Source organism: Nothoprocta perdicaria, unplaced genomic scaffold (genome assembly GCF_003342845.1).
Source record: "Nothoprocta perdicaria isolate Ctin4 unplaced genomic scaffold, notPer1 scaffold_87, whole genome shotgun sequence".
Classification (NCBI taxonomy): Eukaryota; Metazoa; Chordata; class Aves; order Tinamiformes; family Tinamidae; genus Nothoprocta; species Nothoprocta perdicaria.
In genome coordinates this window covers 1,576,926-1,599,576 of record NW_020456165.1, presented here as the reverse complement: position 1 = coordinate 1,599,576, position 22,651 = coordinate 1,576,926, and the positions used below count along the sequence as shown (strand labels likewise).

The following is a 22,651-nucleotide window of genomic DNA, read 5'->3' as shown; positions in this document are numbered from 1 at the left end:
TAAATAAATAGAAGTGTTTCAGGAAGAATCCTCATAAAGATGGGACATTTGATGCCAATTTTGAAATTTTTGGAGAACTATTGATTTTGTTTAAAAATCTGAACATTTTGAAACTCTGTTTATAACCTTTTGTGGAAATTTGTTTCCTTTTAATAAGAGAGAACAGAGGCTAATTTCTAGGACCATCTCAGCTTTCCTAGGAACACTCAAATAGCCACTGTAGGCCAAAGCAAGAGTAACTTTAGATGTCATATCACCTACGTAATGACATTTTGTGTTCAAGATCTTAATGAACAAAGAACAAAAACAGGGCAAGACCTTCCACACACCTTCCCAGGTGCCAGAGATCAAATTTAGCACAGGTCAAATCTTGGAATGAAATAGCTCCTAATGGATTTTTCTTCCACTAATTTGTCTAATTATCTCTTGGACCCTGGTGTACTTTCAGTATGCACCTCCTGAGGTAATGAAATCCAAAATTTACTTATGCTTTATGTGAAAATAATATTATCTCGTTGTTTCAAATTTGCTACCTGATAATTTGATTTGATACTCCCTTCATGTGCTGAAACAGTGAATTCCCTATTTACCTTCTCAGCGCTCAGTTATCTCCTAAATGTCGTTTACATTCTATCAGGTTCTCTGTTCAGCTCTCCATTTTCAGGATAAAGGGTCCTCGTGTCTTTAAACTTTATCTATTTAATCTTCTGTCAAGTGAAAGCCTTCTGACATGTGCTGCTGCTGTGTGTTCAAATATAGCACTACAGTGGTTTGTGTTAGACACGACTGATGGGATGAGAGCATCTAATTTTAATAGAAATAAGATAGACTCCAAAATATTTTTTCCGCTCTAAATTATCCAAAATCAAATATCAAAAACAGAGCAATGCTCATTTGGACGTAGTTGTATATTGGATTTTTTGTTGATATCTTTATGATTTCACAATCACTTTCACTATTACTGAAAAGACATCACCTTGATGGATTGGAATAAGGGGCATGCTGGATGAATATGGTTCACCAAAGCTCTCTTCTTTTGCTTAGCAGAGGAAAAATATATTCTCAAGATTCTTAGTTAGTTTCCCATGCAATTAAAAAACACTCAGAATAGCTAGGGGCAATGGTATCTTGGGACAAAGCAGTTTGGTAGCGTTGTGGAGTTCTGCCTCCCTATAGCAAAACTCATAAAGCATCCTAAGAAGATCAGATTTGTACATGCTAAGCACTACTTTTTCACAAGTGAGCTGCAAGATTACCACAATCTGTTTAGGAAGAGAATCCGAGGGTGTAATCCAGGATGACTATGGTGTCATCATTATGTCTTCTTCATTATTAAATATGTTTATAATATTGAAGGAATATCGAGTTAAGAAGATAAAATGGGGAGCATGCAACAAACTGACAAACAATTAATAAACAGAGGTGTTTTACTCAGTGGAGCGAACGAAGGAGTTTGTGTAACCCCTTCGGCCCATCAAATCTTTATTCCACATCACTCTGTCCTGCAATTTGCTTCAATATTTAATATTTTAGGAAAGAGAATAGCAAGATTTTCTTTTAAAGAATGTTTGAAAGGGGGCTGAGTCTTTCCCCCTGGAGTGCCTCTGCACCAAAGGACGAGCGGTGATGCCTGGGCTGCCTCCAGAGAGCACGTTGCTCTCTGCAGCTTCAGAGCGATGAGTGAAGATGTTCAGTGAAGGGGCAGGATTAGCCCTCTCCAGAGATGGTGCTGAGAGAGGTTAGCTTCTCATTTCCATCTGGTATAATTAGCATTGCACTTGGTGAGAAGCTGGGACCATGAGTCATTAGAGAACAGGTGTAATTTTTGAGTCAGTCTAAACTCTCATCTCAGTCTAAATGTCCCTGGGGCTCTGTTCCTGCTCTCCAACTGCGTAGCAGATTGTAAAAGTTTGAATTAGACTGGCATAATAAATGTCAACTGTTAAAACTGGTAGTTCTTGTAAGGCCCCAGGACTCCCAAGCATTTGTTTTATCACAAGAGGAGAGGCAGAAGTGTGAGATTAATCACTGATTGTGCAAAACAGCCAGCGTCCTTGCTGAATGGATGAAGTTATTCCCCAAAAGGTTCTGCATAAAGTAAAAGACAAACTGCTCTATACTTCCCCTTGGGAACAACAGACTATATGGTAAACATATACATTCATGATCTGGGGAGCTCATGTTAAAATGCCATAGTGCAAACTGATGATAGCAGAAATGGGCCTAGTAATCTGCTCACAGTGGGAGCTGGTATCCCATGAAGAGCTCTGGGAGTCACTGGTATTTGCATTAGTGATCAAGGGAGGGTCTAAGCTCAAGCTTCAGGAACAGTATAAACTCAGCAGTGACACTGGTGGACGGAGGCGTGCATTCAGATGAGACTATTTTGGCTAATGAAATTCAATATATGCCAAGTGAACTACTTAAAGTCTTCCTGTGTACACAGCACTGCATATTCATTCTTTTTCCTCTTTCAATTATCTCTGTTAATGCGTGCTAATATTTGCAGTGGATCTATTGTGCTGAAATGCAAGGGAGGCTGAATCATATCCAAGGTTAAGGTAGTCTTAGGGAAGCTATTTTGTATCCAAAGGGAAATTCAGTGAGAAAGGCAATACATTTGCTCCACCAACTAGAAAAACAATTTGAAGTAAATGCTGCACTAGAATATTCTCCCTGGAGCTGATGATGTGGCGAACAGAAGCCAAAAGCAACATAAGACTCAATTCTCTGCAGGGAGCTGTTTCTGGGAGAAGAGAAAAAATTAAAAAAAAAAAAAAATTAAAAAAAAAGCACCACTTTTTCCCTGGTTAGCTCTTAGGGATGGGAGAGGTGAAAAGAGATGGTCTTCTGAGTATAGATGGCAAAGGGAGAGAAGATAGTGCATTGAGTAATGCTTGCTGCTCTGTGTCAGATTCCAGCCACAGTTCAGGAAATCATTTAAGAGATTTAGAAATAGCAATCAGCCAACTGTCATTTTATCCAGTTAATAGACCTATCCTCTTTCCTTCTTTTGGGTCAGTATCTTCTCCTTAGAACGTGGCTAATGATTCATCTCACTGGAGTATTATGATCCTTTTAATGGCAGTAAATTGGGATGAATGTTTTAGACGGGAGACATCAGGAAAGTGCAGTACTACAGTTTTTACTCTTACTTGCTGTAGATTATGCTTTCAGTAGCTCTGGGAATGTGATAATCCAGTCTAAATAAATCCAATGAAAAGCTAAAAGCTTATTTCTTTACAGTATGGGCTTAGAGTCAGTGGGCAAGATGTTGTGGCAGCAATTTACAGCGAACCATCCCAAAAGTAAAAGTCCTCCTGCTTAACTACACAGTAGAAGAAAATGACACCAACTCAGTGATAAATCCTGTGCCAAACATAACCACTGCTATGCATCAGTGGCAATATGATCCAGCTGCAAAGCCTTGAGGTTTTTGTGACTCCTTTATTCCACTGCCCCAGTAAAAGTAAAAATTCCTGTAGACCAAAGGAACTGGTTTCTGAAATGCACATAAAGATTTTTTGATATAATCACGTTCCCTGGCAATCATACCCTTTCTTCTGTTGAATTTCCTTGAGTGAGAAATCCTTTCTAATGCACTGATAGTGCTCTGCCAATATTGGTATCGTAAAAAATAACACTAGTTAAGAAAGCACTAGGCATATTCAGGAAAATGGCTGGGCCAATATACACTCAAACAGCATAATGTATAGGGAGTCCATTTTCATTAAAGAAAAAAAAAAGTTGGACTTGATTTCTTCCTTAAGGACGACTGTTCATTGTGAAGAGACTCATGTGGTATAACTGTGTAGAAATTACTTGTGTTTGTACATTAGGGAAGATGTTAGTCAAATGTAGCCTAATTTTGAGGCTGATGGAGTTATTAATATTTGTCCAGAGAGGTAATTCTATTAGCTCCAAATGATTATTTTGGGTTTCTAAAGAGGTCAAGGAATTTAATTATCCAAGGCAAATCTAAATTCCTCAGTGCATATTTGTACATCATATCTCTGCCGTGAGAGATAATTTCTTAAGTAACTTGTCCACCCGTACCAGACTTGTCCAAATGTATTGCAAAGCAATATACAGTGTTATATTATGGTCAAGGGCAATATGAACAAACTCTTTGTCCTGGAGATATTTTTCTGGGTAATATAAGCTTACAGCTTTGAAATCATGTCCTTTTCTGCTATTGGCACGGGTATCACATGCACAGTCTGCTAGTTAATTTGCACTGGCCGTTCAATGAGCAAGGATACAGCTTAGCTCTGCTTGCATGTTTTTTTTTCTGTATTTTTTGTTGCTGTTTTTGTTATTTTCTAATCTGTGCCTAAAGATACTGTACAGAGACTGACTTTGCTACTTGCTGCCTTGGGCTAATGGCATCTGGAGATTAGAATCTGACCTCCAAATTGACAAGCCATTGTAATCTGATCAGAGGCACAGCTTTATGCTTACCATATCAAATTAGCTTTCCATTACAGAGAAGCTAAGCAGGTTGTATAATGCACATCCTTGGTTAGATCTGAGGCACCTATCCATACATAAGGTTGTGCTTTTCATTGCAAGGTCTTTGCAAGAAAGAGTCTTTAAAAGATGTGGCACTTTTGTGTTTGGAACATTCATTTTCTTATCTCAAAACACATGTACAACTTTGCTGGGTTTATGGTCAAAAGCTTATTGAAGTAATTAGCAAACAAGGCTGATCCAGAGAGCCCTAAATCAAAGGACTTAATCGTTAGACCACACTGAATTCTCATGTGCATGATCTCAGTGATGATATAAATTGACCTCCTATTGCTTTAGTGATAGTACAATGAGATTTGCTTTGTGGAGAGCAGTAGAGCTGACTTGATTGACTTCCAGCCAAGTTAGTTTGCTTAGTTGATTTAGCTTTGCTTACCTTCTGTGCACTCCACTTTCTGGACTTCCAAATGTTGAGTAAAGTTGCACTGCTTGGAGGCAATGGGGCTGTCTAAACTGATACCCTTCTTTTTCTTTCCCAGAATACATTTTCCTTGGACACAAAGAAGAAAGGCAACATTTGACACTTTTCTTTTTCTTTTTTTTTCCAGATACAGAAGAGTAAAAAATACATATATAAAAAAGAGACTACAAATTTCTTTCATCATTTTAGCTGAGCTTCTTCATTCCTGTTCTCCTCCTTCCACAAACACCAGTTTCTGGGGAAGGCGTTAAACAACTTTCAAAACACTCCTCCTCCCACTGGCTACTTCACAGTTAATGACTCTGGGTTCTAGGGTGGGGGTCTTGTTTTGGGGGTTGATTTAATTTTTGTTTGTGTGTGTGTGTGTGTGTGCACATTTTTGTTGTTTTGGGGAGCTTTTTGTTTAAAATAATCTGGTGGTTTCCTGATGCAAGTGGTTCCATTTCCTGGATAGGTCAAGAAAATAGATGAGTGTCATCATCAAAAGTCAGTATTGTCCTCTGCTGCACTTCAGCCTGTGAAAACCCCACATTATGATGATGCAAAAGAATATCAAAAATCATGGGAAGAAACTTGATAATACTTCTCTTTTTTTTTTTTTTTTCCTTCTTTTTCCCAAGAATCTTTCCAACTGCCAGTAGACAAAGAATTTGACTTAACTCTTACCCTCATGATAGAAGATTTTGTGCATAAGAATGGTGAATTTATAGCATTAATTGTCATTTTTTTAGGATGTGGTGCTTTTCCTGCGTGATAGCAAAATGTTTTTTGTTTCTAAAATGCAGGTAAACTTACTCGATCCTTGGTTTTGATGTGTTTTTGCAGTTAGGAAAGAAGAGTCGACTAAAGTGATGTTCCCTTGGGGTAAATTTTGTTGTCAGCCTCTGAGTGCACGTACTTCTTCATCTGTCTGCCTTAACTAGAGATTACAAATAATAAGTTGTTTCCCACATTTGTTCATGGGCTGCTTGTAAACACTCTTTGTCTGACCTGAAGACCTAAGGAAAGAAGGGCAGCAGGGAATCATATAGATCAATCCTTACTTTCATCTCAGTGTGACATGTCTTTTATCACTGATTGAATGGAAAGTCCAAAGAAACGTTATTTGAAAAATATGGATAGAGAAAAACAAAATGAAACAGTATGTCCTAAATACACCACTGGAGTCGATAGATGTAACTGTCGCATCCGGTGGAGCTAGACACATGGAAATAAGACATTATGTGGCCCATTTTAAAGAGGAAATGTTAAAAATACTTCCCTAAGGCCTTCATTCAGGAAAGTATCTTTTTTTATGAAGTGTTAACCATTTATGTAAGTGCTTTTCTGGCTTGGGATCTTTGTAGGGATGCAGTTAATTACAAGCAATTTTACCTGTCTGTGTGGAAATCAAGACATGCATATATATATGCATACACTTGTTTTTTGCCTGACTCACTTTTCATTTACGATGCAGTCTTGCTGTGCTAATTATATATGTATTTTACAAGGAACTAGACTGCTGTCATAGCTCTTTGCTACATAGAGAACATGCAAAACCCTGGCTTAGGCAGGTAACTCTTTCTCATGTTCAGAAGCACGGGATTTTACCGGCAGCCTGTAGTAGAGCTAGAGTCTCTGTTCCTGCTTAAACTGTGCACATACAGGGATGAACTTCACGTAATGCTAGCAAAAGTCACAGCAGTGAAGTTGGTTTGTATCCACATTTCAACATGAGCACTTTCTCACTCAGGAGTGTTTGTATCTAGGATTTTGATTATTGCGGCTAGAGGCATTTTGAGTTCTCTTTTTAGGCACCGAAGTTTAATTTAGATTAGATTCATGCTATGAAAAGGTTGCACTTAACTCCATATTTTCAGAAGGAAGACTTACAAAAGAAGTTCTTGCAGCTCTCAGAACTGGCAGTTACCTCCACTGTATCAGCCTGTTTAAGTAAAATAAATATAAGGGCACAGTCTGTTCCTGTTTGTGAGCTCCTGGTTCAGTGGTAGCTCTGTGCGCATATCTTGGATTAGACATGCTGAGAAAGAAGAGCTGCTGAGAGGACAGCAGCCTCACAGGCAGTACAGCGTGTGCTCCCCATCATGGGATGGGGAAAGGGCTTTATCATCCCACAGCACTTTCCCACCTCTCCTCCCATCCACCGTGAGCATTCAGCCCTGGTAAGGAGGCTAGAATTCAGATCCAGCCTTGAGCAGGCTCTTTAACGGGATATCAGTGAAATATTTTTAACACAGAACTACATAGCACACTGGTGACTCACTCCCTGAAGGGAGAGGGAGCATACCCTGATTAAGAGCTTGGTCAGTGGAGCAGAATTTAGGTGTTCTTTTTTTTTTTTTTTTTTTTACATTACCCTTATAAAATGTACAGTGATTAAAAATGCCTTAGGTCATGCAGACCAGAATAATTTTAAAATGAAAATCTTTTTTCATCATTTACTTCTTTCTTTCTGGGACTGACTCCTAGTGAAGCAAGACTGCTTTATTCACGTCTAGTCAGTCCTTGCTTCTGCTCTTCACTTTTACGAAGGTGTGAAATTAGACTAGAAAAGGCTTTTCCATGACTGTCCAGGTTATTGACCACTGTCAGAAACTAACAAGGGACTTGGTGGATTTGCCATCTCTTGGGGCTGCATATCCAAACTGGTGCTGTTCTAGAGAGATGTTGGAGTCAAAGAAGTTACTGATCTCAGCACACAGGTGTGCAGTAAAATGTTTTGTAGGTGGACAGAACTAGATCTAAGACTTTTCTGCTCTCTTTAAAGTGTCCGAGTATGGTACAGTGATACAGCATTTTTTAAAATATTTTTTTTTACTGTCATTTACAAAAGTCCCAATTATTTTTTTCTATTAGCTTGAGACTATATAAAGCGAAAGTGAAATATAGAAATTGAGATCCTACAAAGAGACTTGACCAGATGGAAACATCTGTCATGGAGTATCTTCCTGGGATCACATCTACATTACTCTACTCTGATTATCCACCACTCTGGAGCACTCTGCAGAACTGTGCTAGTGCATTATGAGCCAAGGAATGGCATGTTAGGACACCTCCCAGTTAAACTAGAGATCAGCCACTGTGCGATTGTGTAAAAAAAAAATAATAAAAGTGAAAAAAATACAGTATGGCTTTCTCTTATTTTATTCTACCAAAGAGAAGAAAAAATAGAATTAGGTCTATAACAACTAATATGACTTCTGCTTGTAAAGAGGATTTCTTCTGCTACATCCTTACCTAACTTTCCTCTGTCTGTATAGAAATCATTTTCAGATGCTTTCTGTTTCCAGCATCTGTAAGATTATACAAGAAATAAATAAGACAGGGGGAAAAAAGAAAAAGAAAAAAAAATATGCTGGGCTCATGCTGAAATGCTGTAGACGTACTTGGGAATGTCTACAAGTAGACACTGCAGGTCTTTTGGGGACAGAGAGGAATGTGGTGTGCCCTTAAAATGCCTCATCAGGGGGGATGAATATTCTCTCAAAAAGCTTTGCTTGCTGGCTCAGCACCAGAAATCTTTTACCTCCCAGAAGCAGTGGTCTAATGAAGGATGGAGAATCCAGATTTATCACCCCCTTAGAACAGGGAGGATGCTCTAGGTGACCCTGCGTGTGCAGGGAGGTTGGACTAGATGATCTTTAAAGGTCCTTTCCAACCTCAAGGATTCTGTGATTCTGTGTTTACACCTATTTTAAGTATGTGAAAATATCCCTGCTAGTATTTTCTCCTATAATTTTGAGGGAGACCTTTCTCTCGTGGTGACTTTGCACGTGAGTTCCTGATTACACAATAATTAAACAAAACAAAAAATGTTGTTAAGCTGGTCATTGCATAAATGCCTCAAAGCATAGTAGTTCTCTGGTTTGTACTCAAGCAGTGATTTAAACTGTTTTTTTCCTCTCTCTCTTTTTTTTTTTTTCTTCCTGAGACAACAGTGAAGAAGTGTTCCCACATGCGAAAAAAAAGGATTTGTTTATTCTAAACTTTTTAGATTAAAATGGCTCTGATGCACCCTTCCAAAACCAGAAGATCAAGTACTTATGCCCACCAGTTTTCCTTGCAAGCCACACAACTTCTTTTATCTAAGTTATAAGATAAGATTCATGAGTTTCTTTATAAAAAGGTGATGCATCTCATTGTTGCTTTCCAGGTTAGGGAAAAAGGATAGTTGCAATTTTGTTTCCTGCAGAAGCAAGAAATAGGAGATTAAAAACATTAAAAAAAAAAACCCCAAAACAATGAAACCATACTTCAAAGTAGTCAGTCTGAGCAGACTAATACCTAGATTGTGGCCTCTTATGTAGCTTCAACTGCTATTTTTTCATGCAGTAGGATGTATAGTAAGAAAACAAATCTGGAATTTGGGAGTCTGGTCTCTCACTGGTGAAAGGAAGGGGCAAATTCTTCTTTCTCATGTCTTTGTTTCTTAAACATAAAATCTGTGGTGAAAAGAAACTTTCCAAAATGTATTTGCTTATGTCAGAAAAAAAAACGTTTTTCATAGCATACCATTTGAGTATAGAGTTTTTAAATATGCAGACTCAAAGGTCATACATACTCAATCTAGAATCAAAAAGATTGAACTAAACAGTTTTTAGCCTGGTAAAGAAAGCTACTTTGTAATCAGAAGATCCATGATCTCGCCAGGCTAAAAGAAACAGCAAGCATTTTCACAGTCAGTCCTTGCAGATTCTACAGAGGATCTCAGAAGTGTTTTTTAATTAAAAAGCACAATAATCTAGATTAGAAATGATGACAACTCGCTAGGAAAGTACTCTTTTGGCCTTGAGTAGAATCAGCTAATCAATCTCCAAGAACTCATTAAATGATCTTAAATATTTCTTGTTGGCTCATTTTCCTTCACAGATCATTTTGTAATGATGAAACTTATCACCCTTTGATGATCTATACGTTGGGTATCTATACTCAGCAAATGACAGCATGCTCATACCCTTTGCTTTTACTTTCTTTTAATCTCTTTTCTTATTGAACAATTAAAAGCAAAAGAGTGTCCCTGTGTTTTCTCATGTGTTGAACCAGTGGTGATGTGAGAGGTGTGCTGATCCCATGTTTGAAAGCCAGCATTCAAATCTGGTGGCACCCCAACTGACACTGTTATTATATGTTATATTATATATGTTATGTTTTGATTGTATTTTACAGACTCCATGTACATTGCTGGAGAAAGCAGTGTCACTGCTGGTCAGGTAGGAAGGAGAAAACAGGCTTTCACATTTTTATGGCATAAATTCTGCTCTCAATGAGGAAGGTAAAGGTGCTTATCCCACAGGATGTGCAGGTCTGCCTCAGTCTCAGTTTAATGGCAGGTGTATGTCCTGCTGTGATCCTCACTTGGCTTTCACAGGGAAATGAGTTTTATAATCCCAAGCCGCCCTTTCCCTGCCTTAGTGCCGTGGTCAAAGCATCTGCATAGCCCATGTCTACTGATGATAACTTTAACTTTCCTGTTAAAATGAAACGTGGTCCGTGCATTTCCAGATGGCTGTGTCTGTCTTTTCTCCTTGTGTTTTGATTTCCCTTTTCTCCTGAACAAACATAGTGATTTCTGATCTGTACCCCAGAATGACTGTGACAGTTTACCAGCCCTATGCCTCTCTTAGAGGCGTGAGCTCTTTGCTCTGGTGACTTGAGCAGCGGGTGGAAAAAAAATGGAACTACTTCCAAGCAAACTGGCTCAGGACTTGAAGCAATGAAGGCCTCCCAGTCCAGAGCCCAGTCTTGGCTAATTTGCTTTAATAGCTAAGCACACAACAGCACTCACTCGCAAGCCTCCTGGGCACCTTCTTGGCGTTTTGCATTCTTTTGACTGCTTCCCAGTGCACGTGTATAGGCTGTTGTGTTCTTGTAACCCCCCAGTTTTAGAAACTATCCAGTGGTAGGAGGAATATATGTAATCCCATTGGCTCTGCTAGTGGTTGTAGGAGTGCATAGATCAAAAAAGAACTGCTTATGACCATTGGGATTTTCTAGTGACAAAACCTAGCAGTAGAATGGCAGAGTGGGCATTTTCCTTTTCTTCTTGCTTGGATGATATTTTTATACAATTTTATATGCAATTTTTTTAAATATCTGCTATTTTTATTGTAAGGTTCTGGTTGGAGTTTTACCAGAACCTCTGGTTGTCTACAGGCCCAGATTCTCACAGGAGTATTTTCCTTCCCTTACCTCCTCCCCCTTCTTCCCCTATAGGCAAAAGCCATTGCATTTGCAACATCAGCTTACAGCAAAATAACCCATAGGGCCTGATCACTCCTTCAGTTGCACTGAAATCAAAGGAAGTTGCATGCAAAGTCCTGCTAGTCCCATTGCAGCATCTGGGGCCAAAGGCTAAATACCCAACATGTGTGCACCTTCTTAAAGGCAGGGCAGTTCCATGTAAAGCCAATGTATCTGGGTAGTGCTGTCTTCCTTTGCTGTGGCAGAAGCAGCTTCCATCACAATATATTTAAATCAGAAAATCCTGCTTGGTGACTATAATGCTACTTTTTGCAGCCACTTTAATGAGTAGGCATATCTAAAAAAGGGATGTGTTTGTGCACTGGCTACCTTCAGCAGGGAGGAAGGGTGAACATTACAGCTTACCTGTGACAGTAGATTTCACTGCTCTTTGCTTAAATATATAGTGACGGGTCCTAATAACGCTAAGGAATGTTAAACCTATCCATGAAGAGGATAAGGGGAAATTAACCAAATTCAAGGATCTTGGTCTTGTAAAATAACCTTTTCTCAACTGGCATTCTGCAGGGAATTATATGTATGAAGTTGAACATAAATGTTAGAGTATGTTTTTGTTAGCAGAACTGATAATGGAGATGTCTTTCTTGAATGGAACTAAATAAATCATATATACCTGTTCTCTAACATTAAAGAAAGTAAGAGGCAGGTTATTGTAGTATTTTGCTCCAGGGGATGGAAAACAAATCAAAAGTCATTTTCAAAGCAAAATTCAATGCAAGTTTGTCCTTGGGACTGGGAGGGTAGGGTATCCAAAAACCTATTTGGGTAAAGACTCATTAAGGAAAAAAAAAAATGCTGATATGAATCATGCCATGTAATGCCAAGTATTCTCAACTGTTCTGAGAATAATTTTAAACAATATGTATTTATTGTTAGTTCCTTATTTGAAAAAGAGGCTTGTGGTCTCTAAATGTATAAAACATTTTTCAACATTCCAGTTTTTCTGTAACTGAGTCCATGTATGTTCATCTTATTACCAAATAAAAACAATGAGGTCTCTGCTCTATTTGATTCAAAGTGGTAAAAGGGTTGATTTTGTTCTGGTGCTTTCTACATTCAGTCCAGGCATGGAACTTTCCATCTGTTCTCCGGTTTCCATCTCAGAGTGCTATTAGAGCACTAGTCAGTAATCAAGTGCTTTTTAGCTAAGTGGGAACATTGTGGGGACAGCATCCATTGCTCTTCACAAACCTCTATGAGGAAGATGAGTTATTGATATTATCATTTTTTGGAAAATAGGAAAATTGTGGTAGAGCATGGAGATAGCTTATCTAAGGACTCTGAGGTAAATTTCTACCTGTTTCAAGATTGTTTTTGCTGACCTCAGGATTCCCCTTTCCTCTAGATGGCAATGTCCTTTGACTTTCACTAATCTCAATTTCAGTCACTCTTGCACGGTGTCTTTGAATATATGACATCTACCTACCTTCTGATGCATCTTCTAGCATCGGAAATGCTGTGGACATACTCATTCTCACTAAAATTGTGAAACTGTTGGATCAGTTTTCATGCTTAAATATTGCTCTGTTTTCTGAAACAAAATAGCTTGGAGGACATGGAGCTACATTCTAATTTCAGCTTTCTAACCTGCTTCATATCTGGCTTTTAAAAAAAAATAGATCATGGGTTGTTTTTTTTTTTTTTTTCAAAAACCCAAGCATATTTATTGAGTGACAGCAAACACCATTGCCATGTGGTTATTTTAGGTGTTTTATGATTTCGAAGGGGGGAAATGCTGTCTAAATGGGGGGAAAATGCTTTCTCCAAGAATATATGTAGCTATTTGCTGGTGCAATGTGCTTGCCACTGCACCTGCTTATGTTCTGATAACTTGCTGGCTTCTTTTTTTTCTTAATTTACCTCCAGTCCTGCAAGTAGAGATGCACCCAAACCCCTGTGTTTTATTGAGGGCATTGATGTAGTCAACTGTGATCTTCAGGTCTAAAATGCAGACTGAGAGTAAAGGGAGGAGGTCTGACTAGGAAAAGGCATCTAGTGTCTTGGGCAGCTCATCTCCACTTGCAAATACAGTATCAGAGCCCTTTCCCTGCAGTATCCAATGACATAAGCACACAGAACAATTACGAACCAGTGATTCCAAAGGCGATGCCCGCTACTCACTGAGACGCCTCAGAGCTAAGGTAAGTGGCATACAATTGTCTTCAGTACTTCGTTAGAGAATAAAATCAACATATTGTCAGCTTTGCAAAGGACCTGGAGGTAGAGAGAGTTATCTGAGAGTCAGCAATAGTTTGTAGGTACAAGACTGGAAAATATCTATTACTTAAGAATAAAAAACTTGCAGTCAGTAACCACCCATACTGAGTAAGTTCTCAATACAAAAAAAAAAAAAGATGCATTTGATGTTGTCTGTTTGACCAGGCTTGTGAGGAAATTAACCTGACATAAAACTGTTGAAAGACATGGCTGAAGACAATATTACACAGTGGTGGTAGAACTAAGAAAAGCCTTTTTGTGGCTGGTGGAATTACAGTTTACCCACCTCTACTGAAATTAATCTTTCTCTTTAAAGGCCCAAAGCGATATTCAGCTGACTCGTCAGGCTCGGATTCCTCAGCAAACCATCTTACCTTGCCAGGTCAGTTGGTTATCACTGCACTGTAATTTACTTATACACACCACTTAAGGAATAGGCGGTACCACAATAAAAACTATTTCTGGGAGATGGACAGAAACAAATAGGTGACTTTTTCTCTAGAAAGGCAAGACTTTTACAAAACACTTTTAAAAAGCTGACACTGTTCACTGGAAATGAACAAATGATCTGTTGTTTTTTATTTACTACATTGATTTATTTGTTTAAACATTATGTTTTGTGGGTTACCCTACATGCTCTGCACACTGTTTTAATTTGTTTAGCAAAGTTATTTAGGCCTTTGCAACATGGACATAGATGCTGATGGGAAAAAAAAAAGCCTACTTTATTGGCCTGAATATAGCTCTTTGTGTGCTCTTCTCATCCCCCAAATCCGTGTCTGTATTGCAGTCCATTTTTACTTAATTCCTTCATTTTTGTCAAAAGACATTCACAATTGTCAGAAGAAAGGGAGGAGAAAATGGTGAAGCTGCACAAAATAATGGTTTGATGAAGACTGTCAAGATCCTGTCTCAAAATGGGCATATGTAATTACATTCATATACTTGTAGTTTTAAGTCACTGAAAGAAAGAGTAGGTCTACATGAAGAAAAACACTCGAGCAAAGTACTGAAAAAAGTTTTACTAGAGACATTTTCTCCAGTATCCACTGTGGCAGCAGTCAAGGTGCAGCGTGTCTCCCTGCTTAGACATCAACGTGCAAGAGCAGGTTTCTGTATGGAGTTCTTCAAGCTGTTCATGGTGTGATGCTATTTCACAACTGCTACCTTAGTGGATTGTTTTCCCAACCACAGTTCAACTGCCACTTAGATGGAGAAAGGAATATGTAGGAAATGTGGGAGAATTTAGAAATACTGTTTTTCCTTTTCTTGCATGAGAAGCACTGTGCTGCTGAAGAAAACAACATGGATGGTCACTGATAGCAAAAGTCAAACCTCTGGGCATTGATGTGATAAAAGTCACATGAAGACTTTCATCAAGTAACTGGTCTGATACAGATTTATATGGAAATCTCAGTACAGCAAACACATTCCATATTCCTTTCATCTCTGAAATGCCTCGTATTTGGTAGTGGTGATAAGTATTAGACAGATTAAGTATTAGACATATCACTTATTTCTCATATAGTTTCAGCAGATTTAAAATTCTTGTATTGATAAGGGGATGCTTCCTTGCAAATTTTCTTTCAGGAACTTCTTACAGGTTCCATCTAGTCGTTTTGCTCTTTGGAGATTTTTTTTTCCAAGATGATTTTCTTGTATCATTTTAAGGAAAAAGTATGGGATAAAACACTCATGAAACACTTCAGCCCTGACCATCATCTAATATCGACAGACAAACTTCAAAACTATCTCACTTTTAGTACATACTTGACATGATTACACTGGATGACATTTATGCTTAAAAAATATGGTTTACATATTGCTTTTTCACCCATTTTTCCAGCACTATACCACTTTTAATGTACCAGTCCACTAGTGAGCACCTTTAAACAAGAAATCCAATGCCCCTTCTTATATGTAGTAATTGTTCTTAGCCTGAAAACCATAAGAATATAAAGGTAGAGTATATAAAGAGAGAATATAAAGCATAAAAGAGAATTTTGCCACAGACTGCAAAGCATGATTTCTTATTTATTATTTAATTTTTAGTTGACCTTGCTCAAATTACTCTTGTGCACTTAAGTTTCCTCATCTATTATTTGGGAATAATAATGCTTATTCCATTTTAAACCTTTCAGGCCTAGGGATCTGTTAACTCATAAGAATTAGACTGAAAAGCCATCCTAAGAAGGCTCAGCCTTTGAGAGAAGGGAGTAATCTACCCAGTAATGCCCCTTTTTGCAAAAGAAAACTTTCCAGAGTTGTGCTGACCCAGCCCTTGTGGATTTGCTGCCAGCTCAGGGCTACTTGCAAAAGTAATACTCACTGTGACAATCTCACACTGAATTTTAGAGATACCTTCTGGCTGGCACTTATGGAATAACTGGCTGAGTTTCCACTTTCCTCAAAGATTTGCCACCTCTCTGTATGTTTTGACATTAGTTGGTTTGGGGACTCTGTAGGTTTCCTCTCTTTGGCTGTTTAATGCTGATACCTTCCCACATGTTCCTCTGCTGCTCTTTGCTCAAGTACAGTGTGCAAATCAACTCTTCTCATGCAAGCATTTAAAGTATGTTATAGGGAGTATAATAATTTCTATTTATGTATCCCCAGTGATGCATTTTGTTTACAGCCGTTATGATTTTGTTTTTTATGATCAGTATATGATCACTTTTCAGGGGGTCTGCTTTTGCTAGAGGCAGTCGCTAATTAATGTTTAGTTAAGAAGCAATCTGCTGTAAACAAATATGCACGTACACAATTTCCTGTTTGAGAAAATGTCATTGCCTTGCTGTTCTTTCTGTGGATAGCATGCAGAGCCTTCAGAAGGATGGGGAGCTTTATTTTTGGGGTTGAGTTTCACTTCTAAGAAAGTGATGCTACCCAGACAAGGCGGCATATGTGTATGATCCCGTTTCTTTCTTTACCAGACAATTGATCACTCCTCCTCATCAATAACTTTTTAATCTGGGCCTTGTCAGTTTTAAGTGCATTGTAGTGAAAGGAAGAAATCTCCAAGAGGTCACAAAACCCATAAATATTATATGAGAATAAGCTGTGGTGAATATGAAAGTGCTCTGGTAGTGTTCCTCCCCGGAGATGCATTGCCGGACAAGCTCGACCATTATTAAAAATCAGAAAATTAATCCAGCAATTCAGCCTCACACTGTAGCAGCTGCCACTGCTCTTTGCCAAAAGGCCACGTTTTCTCAAGCTGTGAAGGATGAAACAATTGTTGCTTCAAGGAGCCTTCAAGGAGAAGAGTAGAGTAAGTGGACCCTGGACCCAAAGATATTACAATCTGATTGACTACATTTTTTCTTCTGTAGTGTGTGAGCAGTTTGAAGAAGTGAAAAATACCTCTGCACTGAGTGCTTAGTGTAGCAGCAAAATATATATATTTTTCTAATTAGGTGCATTCGTTCATCAAAAGGACATCTTCTGTTTCTATTCTATTAGAAGGCCATCAGACCTGCAGTGAATGCTTCTACTCTTATCTAATGCACGCTGAACAGGCATTTGAAGATCAACTTCTTCTCCTTTCCTTTATATAGTTCACATCTTTTACAGAACTGCCAATTGTAGGCATATAAGTACTATATGTGATTTTTATATAGGCATATATGCACATAAATACATCTTTGATATAGCACAGGTGAGAAACCAGGGAGTAGGGATTCGTTATTTTGTTTGAATCTTTGATGCATTCATTTGGCTGCAAAGCTTCAGCACAGTGAATTCTTTGATGCGTTACAGAAATCTTGGAGTATGAAGATGAGTTAAAGACAGGGTTTATTCACTGGAAACTTTCAGATAGAAAAAAATATCTAAAATTTTTATGAAGGGATTTTTTTTCAGTAGGGAGTGGAAAAAGAAGTGCCATTTTTTAAAAGTCACTGCTTTCCATTCATGTCTGATGTAAAAGGCACCTAAAAAGTGTTGCCATTTGGAAAAGAAGTTGCATTTTTCCTACTTCCTGTGCAATTTGTGGTAATAACAGAGAAATGAAGAAAACACTCAATGAGTTGTTTCCCTATATACCTCTCTTGAGCACAGAGATAACTATGCGAGGTAACATCAGTAAATAAGTTAGTTGATTTTCCATAGGATTTTCTTTATCCTACCTGAAGGTGAAAGCCAATCTAGCTCTGCAGTGGGTTGTGTGGTAATGGCAGAGGGTCTGAATTCACTACCTCCCTGCAGGCTTTCCTGGATTCCTGACAGTTACAAACTAAGGTCAGTTTGGTGAAGGAGCTCATTGCTGCTGTGTTTGTGGTGTGCTAGGGTGCCGTAGTGCTTGAATGAAGAGAGGGGTAAGAAATACTCCTTTCCAGACCAAGACGTGCCTCAAGAAGCTATTTCAATTCCAGTGCTCCTGCAAAGCCACCACATGCCTCACAAGGAAGGGACAGCAGAGAGATATGATAGCGTGTCATTCTTCCTTGCCCAGACTCATGCATTTATTTGTGGAGCTGAGCAAAACTGCCCTGCTCCAGGACCAGTCACACCAAGGGCACCAGACATCATTTTATTGCTCCCTGTCTGCACAGGATGAGCTACGTCAGGGTCCTTTCGCAGCAACAGCAGTGGAGCATGGGATGGCCACCACCTCCATGCACAGACCTGAAGGCGGAGGTTTCTCTGCTTTTGGTGTTTCATTTTGGTGCTGAAGACATGTAGTAACCACTCAAACCCTTTTTGCAGATGCAACTTGATATTTTTATGACTTTTTTTTCAGGACCAAATTATTTTCTAGCGGATTTTCATGAGTAAAAAACTAGTCTATCAAGTCAGTGACTGCAGTCTCACCATTATGGAAAATGTAATTTCAGTGCCTTTTTTAAATAGACATGCTTTTTGAATGAATAGAAATGTTTATATGTGCTTTAGACTGTTTTTAAAAGAAAAGGATATTGTTTAGTTTTGTTTTGTTTTTCTGGACAGAATGGAGCTACTATATAATAAGAAGAGTTCAAAGACTTTTGTTGCTATAACAATTTTCACTAGTTTGAAATACTAAAATTGACTTTATCTTGTTTTCATCAACCATCATTGCTAGCAATAGTTTCCTTGTTACTGCAACCATGCAGGTCTGTGGAGCCAGACAAAGTCCGACTAAGAATTTCACTCTAGTAATTTTCATAGGCTGTTGTCATAAATCTCCTGGTTTCAAGCTCAAATGCAAAATATCCAGAAATGCTGTTAGCTCAAAGCAGACTCCTAAGAAAACTATCTTCTCCTGTTCAAATTGTCCATGGGATTGAAGCTCCTCGTATTTTCCATACTGCGTTGTCTCCGTATACATTGTCTATATTCTGCAAAGGAGCTGATTTTTGATGGAAATGCATTCCTGGGTCAGTTTAAAATGTATCGTGGAATGTGTCACGCACTCACTGGATGGTGTGAACAACCTTTCCCATCAAAACTCAGCTACTTTACAGAGTACAGGCAATGTAATACTTGAGAGAGTGTTTGGTAGTTCCTTTGTTTTCTTCATTCCCGGACAAGTGGTTTAAACTGTGACAAATCCAGCACATCTGTTACACCTTTCCTTCTGTGCCTCCACTTCAGGTGAGTGTCCTACACGTTTATGGAGATTGCTTGTTGGAGCACCCATCACTCCTCATACAGTTTCTGGTGGAGCGGCTTCAGCTCCTAATCTACCTCTGCTTGTGCACAGCAGGTTGCTTTCATGCTAAGCATAGGAGGAGGAGATGTGGAAACCAACTATTTTTCTTCCTTCCTTTTTCACATATTTGTACAAGTTGTATTTTTCTCTAAAATTCAGTAGCTGGTGTGCTGCAAATGGGTTTGCAGTTGTCCTCAAGTCTTGCCCCAGTTTGACTTGGAAGTTGTAGTTAAACCTAAGTGAATTTTGGTAAAACCTAGAGGGTTTTACCAAAAACTTAGAAGCAGATGATGTTGTACATAGTATCCTCCATTTGGCAGATCTCTCTGAAAACCTAGATATCAAAGGTGTGTGTCCACATCAGAAAGGGAACTGGTGCAGTAGTCTATGGCACAGGATGGGAGCCAACTGTGGCGGTGCCTGAGGTCTAGTCTGGGTGAGAACTTCCTTGCAATGTACACAGTGAATTCAATTCCTTTTTCATTTGCAGTTGTCTAAAAGACAGCAGCTCTGTCATGCAGAAAGATCTCTTTCACTTGCAATGGTTGCATATCTTAAACAAATCAAGGCAAAATGGGGCATAGGATTTCCACTAAGGAGACAGTGAGAGTCCAGACTTCTGTCAAAAATCAAAAGAAGAATTGCATCAAAGAAATGATAAGAGTAAGGGGTGGGAATAGTCCTAGCCACATGATGTTTGAACAGTTGCCACCCTGAAAGATGCTGAGATTCATATCTTGCTGGCCAGGGCAAGCAGAGCAACCGACACACTCTTCATCTACATGTCTGCTCGGTGCCTGAACTGTCCCTCTGCTTCCTGTGTAGCCAGGAGGTCTGCACTGTCAGTCTGCACTGGCACTGTTCAGATACTTTGCCATGCTTTTATTGCACAGTGTAGTCAGTATCTTAAAAATAATTAAGATTATTTTTCAAAAAAAAAAAAAAAAAAGAAATATATAAGTCCATGTCTTAGCAGCACCAAGGTTAGAACCTGGTAACACATCATTCTGTACATGTGAAGCTCCTGAAGACCCCAACTGACAATATCCAATGGAGACCCATACACATTCTCTGAGGTAAGTATTCTTACTATTATTCTAATTTTACAAATGGAGAAACAAGGATGAATGGTGCCGTCCAGATCAGACATCGAGTCAATGAGAAACCTGGGAACAGGAGTGCTGAAAGTCTTCTCCCCATCATCATCTCCTATTTGGAATTATTAAAGCCTAAAGAAATTAAATGGCATGGATTCCCTTTATCGGCTGCTGTGTTTGAATGATAAATGACACTGTCAATGTTCTGGATAAACCCCTTGTACTTATTAGCCAACTCATCTCTGCTGGCAACCACTCCAGTAAAATTCCAGTTAACAATAAACATTCCCCCATGCTGAGCAACGGAAAATCCAATAATAGTTTGGCTGAATCCATGCTGAGTGAAGAAAATGGAATGAATCTGTAAAGTGAATGTGCCTCAATGAATAGTAACTCATCTAATGGATACTTTTCAAGCTTTTAATGATGCTTTTCTGAATGCCAATCTTCTTGAGAAGAGGAAAGTAAATGACTATGTACATACGGATATGTATTTCTATAGTTTATGAAGTCTATACTATTTTTGTGTTCCCTACTTCTCTATTTTCATAATATTTTAGAGTATAATTAATCATTTAAGGAGATTAGCAAGATGAAATTGTAACTGTAATCTAAAATTTGAGGTTAGCAAGCTCCTAAGGGGGAATCTTTTCAGCTTATGAGAGTTTATGCCAAGGGCAATGACTTCTTTAAAGTGCTTATCATGCTAATAAATCACTTACTGTTTGGTTATTTATCTAATGACATAGAGTAAGACAAATACATTTTGGTCATAGTTAAGTTTCATTTTTATTTTATGCATGTAAAGATGTAGTGAAGTAAGACAGATTCAAATAAACACATTCTAAAATTTTAGAATAGTCAAATTCATACATAGCTCATGTGTGACTAGCTTCAAACTAATCTCTTGCTCAGTGTCAGTTTGAAAACAGACAAATTTTCAGCTAATTATTTATAGATAGGTTGGTTGTTTCTTCATTTAGATTTTTTGGTACTCATCTTCTTAACCTTGTGAATGTTCCTTTGGATTCATCTGTATTGATGTGACCTTCTGGGAGGCCTTAATAAGGACTTAATAGGAAGGCTTAATAAGATTAAGCCTTGATTGCATAGATTTCCATATTGGAGATATCTGGTTTTTATTCTGGAGATTTGTGTGTTTTTATAATCCCTTTTTTTTTTTAGTTTTTTTTTCTAACATTTTGTAATCACCCATTAACTTAAAAGAGCCTTGGCTGAGAAAACCTCCTTTACATAGACAGGCTGTACTGAGTAGGATGCACAGAGCTTCTGACAAATTTATTTCTTGCCTACCAGCGAATGAGTGGTAGATATAGTAACCATCGTTGTTCTTGCTTTATCACTGCCAGCCATCAAACCTCAGCTTCCTCACTTCAGGAGGCCTACTCACAGCTCAGGAGCCTATTTCCCAGCCTTTCACAAGAAATCTGAGGAACATCCAGTGAGGTATAAGCTGCTTGACCAAAGGGGAAGGATGAAAAAGATTCAACATATTTCCCAGAACTGGAATAGGAAATAGTAGAGGTGACTAAGAGACATCTTCCAGAATGACGTATCTCACAGTCGGATGGAGAACACTACATAATCCTTGGACAGGCCAAACTGCGTTGTGCAGCAGGTGTAATTCAAGACATAAGCTACTGTATGATTTAACCAGATGAGTTCATGACACTTCTGCTAGAACTGTTTTCAATAGTCATCTTATTGTTGGATTATATGACTACTTAGTACTAAAATATTGATCTGCTGTTAAAAAAAAAATGCATACCACTATCATCAAATTTAGAAAGTCAATATTTTAATAGGTAGTAGTTGGTCTATTCATGGTGTTCTCAGTGTGATCTTCTGCCTAACAACAGAGATGAGACAGCAGTTCCTGTGTCCAATAGCATGAGAAAGTTTTGTCCTACCTAACTGCTTTGAGAATAAATGGTCTCCTACTTTAATACAATAGATGTTCGGGAAGATGTTCAGGCAGGAGAATGCTTTAAGAGAGTCCTCTCATTTCACCCATTCAGAAAAATAAGTCATAGCACAGCATTAAATATGTCTTGCATGATCACTACTGAAATTTTAATGCTATTGATTGTCTTTTTTTTTTTTTTGGCAATAATTTATGTGGTTTTGTTTGTATGTATTCCTTTGGCACACACAGTGTCCCATGGAACTGAGTTTCACAGCTAAACTTGCACTCTGTGAAAAGGTTCTTGTTGCCCCTGGATCTTACACTGCAAGGAATGGAGGCAAGTCACTCCGTTTGGTTTCTCCAGGCCTCCAGGGATCAACATTCCACATCAGCTCTCTTTCCAAGTTGGTGACTCGTGTGCTGTTGTTGTCTCTTCACAAGGAAACCTGCTCTACTTTTGATCTTTGCTTCTCTTCACTATATCTTTTCTGTATTTTTGTAATCCATTTTTGAAAGGAGAAGACCAGGACTATGCACAGTACTCAAGACGTGGGCATATCAGCAAT

General features: G+C 38.5%; 1 protein-coding gene across 1 annotated transcript in view; it reads left to right on the top strand.

Moving 5' to 3' along the window:
• The window catches only part of PDE1C (phosphodiesterase 1C), a 283,365-nt gene extending 261,667 nt beyond the window's left edge, over window positions 1-21,698 (top strand). The window contains exons 18-19 of the mRNA XM_026052316.1: window positions 13,746-13,811; window positions 21,529-21,698. Coding sequence (XP_025908101.1) covers window positions 13,746-13,811; window positions 21,529-21,698 — 236 coding nt within the window. The remainder of the gene's footprint in view (window positions 1-13,745; window positions 13,812-21,528) is intronic.
• The last annotated feature ends 953 nt before the right edge of the window (window positions 21,699-22,651 follow it).